General features: G+C 54.0%; 1 protein-coding gene across 1 annotated transcript; it reads left to right on the forward strand.

The window, feature by feature from the left end:
- The first annotated feature begins 12 nt into the window (after window positions 1–12).
- FANCG (FA complementation group G) lies at window positions 13–9,911 on the forward strand. The gene is made up of 14 exons (XM_056513699.1): window positions 13–162; window positions 266–347; window positions 1,831–1,962; window positions 2,757–2,950; window positions 3,564–3,717; window positions 4,878–5,008; window positions 5,341–5,487; window positions 6,238–6,398; window positions 6,625–6,691; window positions 7,149–7,486; window positions 7,624–7,679; window positions 8,261–8,398; window positions 9,226–9,358; window positions 9,629–9,911. Exons 1-14 carry the CDS (start codon window positions 16–18, stop codon window positions 9,744–9,746), a joined length of 1,998 nt encoding a protein of 665 aa, XP_056369674.1. The 5' UTR covers window positions 13–15; the 3' UTR covers window positions 9,747–9,911.
- Window positions 9,912–10,040: the final 129 nt, after the last annotated feature.

Genomic DNA, 10,040 nt, shown 5'->3' on the forward strand with positions numbered 1-10,040 from the left:
AAGCGGCGGCGGGTGATGGCGGCGGCCAAGAAGCGGCAGCGCGGGTCGGACCCGGGGCCGAGGCAGAAGCCGGAGCCAGAGCCAGAGCCAGAGCCCAAGCCAGAGCGGGGCTGCCTGCGGGCCTGGGCTGCACACAGCCGGGCGCTGGTCGAGCGATGGACGGTGCGGCACGTCCTCTTCCTTCCCCCCTCCCCCTTCCCCGAGCCGCGGGGCTGCCGGCGGTGCCGCTCCCCCGCCGGGCCCGCGGTAAGTGCGTCCCTTGCAGACGGCGCGGGGCGGCGGAGAGGCGCGGCAGGTGCGGCGGCAGCAGCGAGACGAGTTCCGGGAGCTGCTCCTGAGCATCCGCGGTGAGTGGCGGCCGCCGTGCCCCGCCTGCACCTCCCGCTGCTTCCCGGGCCTGAAGCGTGTGGGGAGGAGGCACTGGCGTCCTGACATCTCTGTTCGCAGCCCTGTGTCTCGGGGCTGGAAACCAACGCGTGAAGGGAGCAGGCTGAAACGGCTCCCAGTGCTGAACGGGGGATCACAGAATCATCAGGGTTGAAAGGGTCTGAAGATCAGATCACCCAATCCAACCCCTCTGCCGAGGCAGGGTCACCTGGAGCAGGTGACACAGGAGCACATCCAGGTGGTGTTTGGATGTCTCCAGAGAGGGAGACTCCAGGACCTCCCTGGGGAACTGCTGCAGTGCTCTGCCACTCTCAGCTTAAAGCTCTTCCTCATGCTGAGGTGGAGTTTCTTGTGTTTTAGTTTATGAATATTGCTCTTCCGGTAGCACCTCCAGTATCCCAGTGCTGGAAACAAGCCAGGGTGAAATGATCCCTGTTTCCCCATGCTGACCTGGGCCAGCAAAAGGATTACAGCCCCAGATTCCACCTTAACTTGCTGGGCAGATCTTTGCGGTTTCTCAAAAAAAAAAAAGTGAGGCAACCTTTTCCATGGGAAGTCAGGGAAGAGGCTCCCTGACACAGGTGTGGTGCAGAGAAAGCCCAATGTGAGGCAGCCTAATTTCCAGTTTTCTCAGCTCCTTGCTGCAAGAGAGACACAAAGCTCCTGGAGAGGGTCCAGCAGAGAGAAAGGAGGATAATTAGGGGACTGGAACATCTTTATTCAGGAAAGCCTGAACAATCTGGGCATGTTCAGTCTGGAGCAGAGGTGACTGAGAAAGGACCTCATCAATGTCTCTGAGTGTCTGCAGGGAAGTGTGAGGATGGACCAGACTCTGCTTCATGGTGCCTAGCACTGGGACATGAGGCAGTCAGCAGAAACTGATGAACGGGAAGTTCCACCTGAGCATGAAGTATAACTTTACCCTCGTGGCTGCACATTGGAACAAATTTCCCAGAGAGGTTGCAGAGTCTCCCTCACTGGAGATACTCAAAAACCATCTGGATGCAATCCTGTGCCACATTCTCCAATATGGCCCTGCTTGAGGAGGGAGGTTGGACCAGATGAGCCACTCTGGTCCCTTCCAGCCTTACCCATTCTGTGATTCTGTGATAAGGAGAGAGAGACACTGTGTGAAGGGGTGGATGTATACTGGAACAGAGTAGGCTGTTGATGCTCTTCTGGGAGAGCTGGAGGGCCTAACTCGTGGAGGACTGCAGCATTTGGATAGCTGGGGAATGGCTGTCTGGAGCAGCATTGGCACCTGGAATGCTGGCACACGCTGTCTGTCTGGGCATTGCAGTTCCCAGGTGGCTAACTCACCACAATCCTTAAAAACTTCTTGCCAAGCCACTTCTCTTGTCACCAAGCCATGTGTTGCTACCTGAGTGTGGACAGCTGTTTATTCTTAGCCAGCTCAATTTCTTGTGTTGGCTGTGCCCACAGGGCTGCCGGCTGCCCTCCCTGCCCTGCCTCTGGAACTCACTGTCCTCTACAACTTCCTGCTTTTCACTGTGGGTGCATCTGACTCTGCCATCAAGGGAGAAGCAGAAGGAATACGCCAGGGGCTCCTCAGGGGTAAGGACTTGCTTCTTTCTATGGGGAGCTCTCTGGGTGAGGAGAGTGTTCTCTGTGCTCTGGAGATACTTAGTGACTGACTGGAGGTGCAGGAACTGTGAGCAGACACTCCCAGCTCTGCCAGAGAAGGCCAGAGATGGGGGAAACTGAGCAGATTCACCTGGCTCCTCCTGGAAACTGTGGGCAGGCGTGCCTGGCTCTGCTTGGAGAGGTTGGAGATGGGGGGAACTGTGAGCAGACATCCAGGCTCTGCCTGTAAGGGCTGGAGGTGGAGTAGCATGTGGCCAGGGACAATGTGCAGCTGCCTGCCTGCTGCTGCCTGCAGGGATGGGCTGGAGGTTTCAAGAGAAACAGGAGTTTTTAATGTATAAGGTGCCAAGTCTCTAACAAAGTTTTTGTGACAGTAGAAAATTAGTGTTTTCTTTAATTATGGTGTGCTGGCTTCAAAGAAAACTCACTGAAACAGGCAGCAGTTCAGAGGTGGATCTGCAGTGTTGGCACATGCTTACCTGAGGGCAAATGACATCAAGAAGGCTCAGCAGAGCTGGAGTCTAGCTCTGAATTGTGCTTTGTGTTGTCTCCTGAGTGTGGTGCTGTCAGCTCAACTCTTTCAGAGCTTGTTTTCCATTTTGCTGAGGCCAGACCAGCCCTGCAACCTCATTCCTTCCATTGTTATGAGGAGCCTGTGCTTGCTTGAGGCTTTCTCTCCCTCTTGTGTCTAGGGTGTCCCTTACAGGGCACCAACCCATTGTCTCACAGCTTTAGGTCTTTTTTTGCCTGTGTTTTTTTTTCAGTTCTGGAGGCTTGTGGGGCCTGCGGACAGGATCTTGGCACGGAGGAGCTGTGGGAAAAGGTGCTGCAGGAGGTGACTGTGGAGGAGCTGCAGGCACCTCTGCAGCGCCTCGGGGCCCTGCAGGCAGCCTGGTGGCTGGCAGCCAGCCAGCTGGGGAGTGTTGCTGGCCTCTTCCATCTCCTGAGCACTGCTGAGGTAACTGGGCATGGGCAGATGCCGGCAGAGCTGGCACAAAATAATTTTGTCATAAAACTCACTCTGCAAAATGTTGTTGTGGCACTTGGACAGCTGAACCCATCAGTGCTGCTTCAGCATGACTAATCCTCCCCCTGGCATCCCAGCATAGCCTAATGGCCCTGGGAGTGTTAATAGATCCCAGAATATTGTGCCTGTGTGGGCCCTGGACCTCTGTGTATCAGACAGGAGGCTTGGGCAGGCTGGAAAAGGGCTGCAGATGGACTTGAAGACTCTGTAGGGAACAGCAGTGGGATGCAGAACCTTCCCTGCTGATCAAAAGGCTGCTGATGGGTCCCATCTTTCAGAATGAACCCCAACAAACATCTGTTGCATGCCAGGAGGCCCTGAAGGTGCACCCCCTATGAGGTGGGGAGGGACTGCTCCAGGCCAGGCAGGAATCTCCGCAGTAAGGGGGGTGTAGCTGAAGTGAACAGAGGGTAGGACATTGCTCCCCAGTCTGCAGGGAGCAGTCTTGAGTGGTTTGGTGGGACCTGTTTCTCTGTGCCCTTGGACCAGTGTTTCCTGCTTCCCCTCAGCATTCCCTGCTCTCTCTCCTCTGTGCCTTTCACAGGACCTGGGAAGAGCTCACTGCAGTGAGGGGCAGAATGAACTCCTCTCCGTGATCAAGGCATGGCAGGTGCCTCCTGAAGGGGCCTCTCTACCCCTTGTACAAAGTGCCAAGGACTTGAAGGAAATCCTCTGCACTGCAGCAGCCTTCCTGCAAGGTTTGTGGGGGGCAGGTACTCATACCAGCACAGTCTCCTGCTGCTCTGTCCCAGGACCCTTTCCCTGCCCTTATCCTGGTTTCTCCTCCCAAGCAAACTGGCCCTTGGGGTTTTTTGGGCTGTTCCTTTAGAACCAGGTCTGGGCTGAGCCTCTGAGTCTCAACATTTACATTCCATATTCAAAACTTTTCCCTGCTTTTCCACAGCTCATCTTTTCTCTGCACTATCTGAGGGCTCCTCTGCCTGTCTGTGACTGTAGGGGTGGTGTCTGGGCCCTGCAGTGACCTTAAAGCAGAAGGCTGGCAAGGGATTTATGAAGACTTTCATTTCTTCTGTCAGTCATCCAGAACCTGCCTTATTGCAAGCCTGTTATTCCCATCAGATTATTCAATTGGTGCTGCAAGAGTCACACAAAGCTGTTGTGAGGCTTTGCAGCCTGGTGGCACAGCAGCAATGGATCTCCTCTGGCTGTTGTGTTCCATCCTGTCTGTTTTCTCTCCATTACTGTTTTGACAACCCCAGCAGCTCTAGGGACAGCCAGCATTACCTCACTGTGCCTGGGATCATACAGGGCCTTCCTGCAAGAGGCAGGGCAGGAGCTCTGGCTCACAGGGCTAGAGCCAAAATACTCAAAGGGTGGCACCAGCACTTCCAGCAGGGAGGTGGCAGATCTGAGTGTGGTGCTGCTATATGAGAGCAGCCTCAGAGGGAAACTTGAAGATGGAAGGGAAAGCAAATAATCACTTGTGATAAATATTAATTAATTGATATCCCAAAGTATCCTGCTGGGAAATGACCCAGATGTGCTGGAAGAATTCTGAGGTTCTGTGTGTGCTTCCCTATCTACACTGCAGTCATTGTGGATGATGTGGAGATAAACCTGCCCAGCACATACCCCTGTCCTTGTTCTGGGCCAAAGGAGACATCCTGGGCTTAGAAGCTGCTATTCTTTCTGCTGGGCATTTCCACTGAGTGGCTTGTTCTTTTGCAAAACCGTTAAAGCAAAGATGGCAGCTTGCACTATCCTGCTGTGCATGGCTGGGTTTGGAGGGGATCAGGCAAGTCCCTATGGCCCTGGAAAGAAAAGGGCACCACGTTTGTTTGGGGCCAGGTGGGACAGGAAGGTCAGCCACAGAGCCAAGATGTTGGGTCTGTCCTAGGGCTGCAGGAGCTGGAGGCTGGGAACTTCCCCACCGCCTTCTCCCTCCTCCAGGAAGCTGCAGGAGGATTCTGCTCCAAGAAGATCCTGGCCCAGATCTACACCTGCCTTGGCTGCTGTGCTCAGCGAATGGTAATGACAGCAGCTGTGGGGTGGGGAGGCTGATGTTCACAATGCATCCAGTGTGATCCAAGGCCTCTGCAGGGAGGGAAGACCTTGAGCAGAAATTGCCCCAGCCTCCTTGGACAGGCTGCAAAATCCATGCAAAGATTTTGGCTAATTGCAAAGTGTTGCTGCAGGGAGAGAAGCTAAAAAACCAACCTGAGGAGGGCAGCCTTTGGCTAAAGTGCTGCCCTGCTTAATGGGAATCTCCTGGTGGAGCAGAGAGAGAATCTGGATCCCACCAAGCAATAAATACATCAGTAGGATGTCCTTTCAACATGCATGTCTTCCCATCCACCCAGGGCAAGCCTCAGACAGCCCTTCAGCACCTGAAACGGGCCCTCCAGGTGGATTTCCAGTGCCTTCCTGCCCTGTCCCACGTGGCAGCAGTGTACCATGAACTGGGAGAGACTGATGCAGAGCTGCAGGCCTTGACCCTGCTCTACAAGGTTTGTCTGGTTCCTGTAGTTCTGGGATGAGTTTTGCCCAGCAGAGCCTGCACAGAGCTTCAAGCAGGCTTCTTCCTTCTGGGGGGCTGTTTGACTGTGGAAGGAGTCCCCAAAACAGCATGGTGCTGCCTTCAGTGAGTGGGCAGGGAGGAGTCCAGCCAGATCTGAAATTCCTGCTCAGCACCATGTTTGGGTTCCTAGTTCATGTTCATGGTGGCTCAGGAGGTTATACTCTCAGGTCAGAAAGTATCAATTTCTTAGTAAAGTATGTAGTAGTAAAGAGGCCTTTAAGGGCAGATTTTGGCTGCAGTGAGGCAGTGTGCATTAGCTGAACCTGCCTGGGAGAGTAGGTCACAGCAGTAGATCCTGAATTATCTCTTCAGCTGTTTGAAAGCAGTCAGATACATACAGAGGGGACAGGGAACTCTCTTTAAAAACTGTAACTAGGTCTGTGGCTGCAATGGGGGACGGTGTTCCAGGCAGCTCAAAGCACTTTGAACTAAAAACCTGAGACGATCTGGGTGATCTTGCAAATCTGGTGCCATGTGGAGATGAGAAGTCTGCCTCCTCCTGTGTGATCCTGATGGTTCTTGCTGGTACTGGCTGTGAGAATAATGTAGCTGTGCTTGTGAAGTGCAGCACTTCTGCTCACCTGAGTGTATCTCCAGATATCAGAAGTGACAAAAGATTGCAGCTGCCTGAGACTTTACCAGTGTAGTGTTGATAATATTTTCTGTTGCTGTTTCACAGGCTCTGGGAAAAAACCCTCCAGCAACTGCTTCCTCTAGTCCCTATTTCCTAATGCAAACAGAGCTGCTTGTCCACACACCAGTACTCTCTTCCCTCCTTCGCCACCACCACCCCTCTGAAGTGAAGTACCTTCTGGCACAGCGGTGTCTCCAGGATGGGAGGTAACAGTGCCTCTGGTCAGCTTGCAACATGCTGCTTGTTTGGGCTCTGCAGTTTTCCTTGTGCTCCTGGAAATGGTCCAGTTCAGTACTGCTGTCGTTGGTCTGCTCAAAGCATGGAGATTGCGAGCAGGGCATGTGCTGGGGGTAGAGATTGTGGGCTGGCAGTCCAGGTTTCACCTGGCTGATGCCACTTCTCCTTCCACCACATGTCCTGTTCCTGTTGCAGGGTGGCTGATGCAGTGGAACATTACCTGGATTTTCTGTCTCTCCTTCAAGAAGGGCTGCAGCAGCAGGTGGGTGTCCTGGTAAAGAGCTCCCTTGGTGGCTTGGAGGATGAGAGTTGGAGGGATCCAAACCCAGTCCCAAAAGCTGAGCCCATACATCAGCCCTGGACTCCAGACTTCAGTGTCTAGTTTGAGATGTAAAGGAAATGAGGTGGGGTCTGGCACCCCCAACCTGGGCATGTCTGCTTTTGGATTCACATTCCAAACTGCTGTTTGGAAAGACAGCTTCCCTTTCCCTGTGGGGAGCAGCTGTCAGCCTGATTCTGGATGTCCTTCACTTCCAGAGTAGGGACTTGATGTCTTGACTCTGATGACTGTGAGTGCTTTCCATGCCTGCTCCACCAGGCTCCAGAGACTGTGTGAGCTTTGCTGGGCAGCAGCTCCATGTTTCCAGTATGCACAGAGTCATTCTGCTTGGCTGAGAACTCTGCAGTTCTGCAGCACTGATGTCTCTTTTGCTCCCCAGGTGCCCCTGGATGGTAGCTCAGCTCTGCCCAGGATCCCAGAGGTGTTCTTGGAAGCAGCATCTGCCTTGGGGCAGGCTGGGAGGCACCAGGATGCCATAACTGTGTGTGAGGAGGTCATCAGCCGGACGACTGACCTCATTCCACGGGTGTTACGAGTGGAGGAGAGGCTGGAGCAGCCAGAGTGCTCAGTGCCAGGGGCAGAACTGGCAGGGGGACTCCTGTCCCAGAAGAAGGAGAGCCTGTGCTGCCTTGCCTGGAGAGCAGCTGGATACCTGCACCAGGGCTGGGCATGGGCCAGGCTAGGCGAGAGCAAGGAAGCTGTAACACAGTTTAGCAGGTGGGAGAGGGGGCCTCCCCAGCAGGCAGCAGTGGGGCCAGGGCAGCACACAGCATGGCCCTGGGGCTGCCCTGACAACTTGACACTCCTGCCAGGCCAGGAGTGTCTCCAAAACTTCTCTGGCCTCCCACCCACAGGTGCCTCAGTGATCTCCTGCGTGTTCAGCTTCATGAGTCTGGCGTCAAACAGACAGGTAAGACACTGCACAGGTGGGATCTGTGTGAGGCCTCAGCTGAGTTGGGATCTGTGTGCCTGGCCAGCAGCAGGTACAGAGGCAAGGTGGTGGGCCCAGCATCACTCTGGCAAGAGGCAGTTGTCCCAGGGTGCAAAGTTCTGGGCCATGCTGAAGCCTTTGAAGAGACTGGCTGGTTTTTTTGGAGCAGAGTTGGCTTTGGCTCTGCCTTCTTCTTCACTGTCTAGGTAGGAATTAAATGGGCTGTGAACTGGAAAGCTTCTCCAATCCAGTTTTTGGGGAAAAGATACATGCCAGTGGTGCAGAGGGACAGCCAAGGGCCAGGCTCCTGCTGAGGTCACTGTGCACCACATGTAACATTCTGGGCTCTTGACATTCTTCACTCTCCCCCTCTGCTGCCTTCTGACCTCTTCCAGCCTGGCAGAGACTGAGCTTTGCCATGTCTCTGGAGCTGGAAGATGAGCAGCCCAAGTAAATGCTTGGCCTGTCCTGGCTGCTAACCTGGCTCAGCCTGCTCAGAGCAAAGGAGACAAGCTCTGGAGGATACTGTGTTCAGGTGTGTGTGTGTCTTCCTGTGACAGAGAATCTCCAGCCAGAAGTGGAGGTGCTGCAGAAGATCAGGTTGCTTGCTCTCATTGGGCGAGGTACACAGTTCCTGGAGCTGGGGAGGCACAAACAAGCCCTGTTGGATTTCCAGCACAGTTTGCAGCTCTCACCAGGTAGGCTCATTTTGGTGAGGAGCACAAGGGATTTCCACAAATTTGTCCTGGGCTGTTTTGCTGTCTTCAGCAAGAAGTTCTTAGGCTTTATACCAGATTTATTCTGTTGTCAAGGACAACAGTGTGGCCACTAGCAATGTTACATACTAGAGGTATTTCTGTGGAGCCTGGTCAGCTCACTGCCATGGAGAAACAGACCAAAACTTATCAGAGGAGTATATCAGAACCTTGAAAACAACCTGTGCCCTCAGAGAGCTTGGCAATTTCCTGCCTCAACCGCAGCCTGGTACAGCCAACTTTCTCCCAGACAGGTCTGGTTTCCCAGAACAGAGAAGTGGAGTTGTGCTTCACCTGAGGAAGCAGCATGTCCATGCCTGGCAGTACAGAGGCCTGCAAAGGGAGCATTCATGTCTTGAGCTTAGCCAAGGCATGGCTGGTGCTGCTCACCAGGCTGCTCCCTCCTCTTCAGTGCTCTGGCATGCTGAAAAGGTGTGAGCTTCACCAGGATCTGTCAGACCTGCTGGTCCCAGTCCTGCCTCCCTTTGGGGGTGCAGACATGCCTGCAAGGATGACCCCAGTCTGTGTCCCAAGAGAGGTGTGGCAGCCTGTGCCACATGGCTGATGCCATCTGCCTTGGCTGCCAGCCCTGGCCTTAATTAAAGCCTGTGACACAGCCAGGATGGCTTCCTCCCCATTACACCACCTCTCCTTACACTCATTGCCCTTGTCTGGCTTCTGAGCTTTTTTTGTAATACCCTGCAACCCACAGCACTGCTGAGGACCTGCTCCTCCTCTGCTAGGGGCTGATCCTTCTTCTTGTCTTGCAGGTGACCCGGCTGCTGCCTCCTACCTGGTGCAGACCTTGTGGAAGCTGAACCGAAAGCAGGAGGCAGCTGCTCAGTGGCAGAAGTTCTCCCAGAGCTGCCCTGGGGAGGATAGGCAGCAGCAAAGGCAGGGAAGGTGTGTAGAGGAATGGGTGAGATCTCACATCCAACAGTGCAAACTGTCTGTGAGGTTGTGAGGGCAGTTTAGGTGTCTGAGGAGCTTTCCCTGATGACTGTTCTGAGGGCCCACAGGCTGGGGCTCCCTGGGGCACAGAAGAGCTGGCATGGAGACAGATGGGGAGGGAAAAGGCTGCAGGTATAACTGGGGACCTGCTGAACAAATGTCCTAGGGCATGGCAAAGTAATGCTGCAGTCCTCACTGCTGGCATGTTCCCTTCTTTTTCAGGCCCCTCCCTTTGTACCTGGTTTCATGCCTGGAACAGGCAGTGTTCCCTCACAGTGGACCTCTTGCCAGAAGCATACAGGATTACCTTGGGGCAGCAGCCCAGGACACCTCGAGCTGACCTGGTCATGCCCCCCATACCCATCTGCTGAGGTCTCCCTGCACTTGGCTGGCAACAAGGCCTTTAAGGACTCCGTCAAGACTTAGGATTACTTCGTGATGAAGCTAGATTCCTAAAGGACTGAAACAGAATATATCTCCTTTTCTAATAAAAAACTCAGCTCTATTTAGCTTTGTTTTTTCCCATGCTCTTTTTTCCAGAGTGAAATGTTGCAGTCATGGCCTTGAAACTGCCTCCAGCTGCTGGGAGCCCGTGGGCTGGGTGCCCTGGATGTTGAGAGATCAAGGGCAGAGA

This window comes from Oenanthe melanoleuca, chromosome Z (genome assembly GCF_029582105.1).
Source record: "Oenanthe melanoleuca isolate GR-GAL-2019-014 chromosome Z, OMel1.0, whole genome shotgun sequence".
Classification (NCBI taxonomy): Eukaryota; Metazoa; Chordata; class Aves; order Passeriformes; family Muscicapidae; genus Oenanthe; species Oenanthe melanoleuca.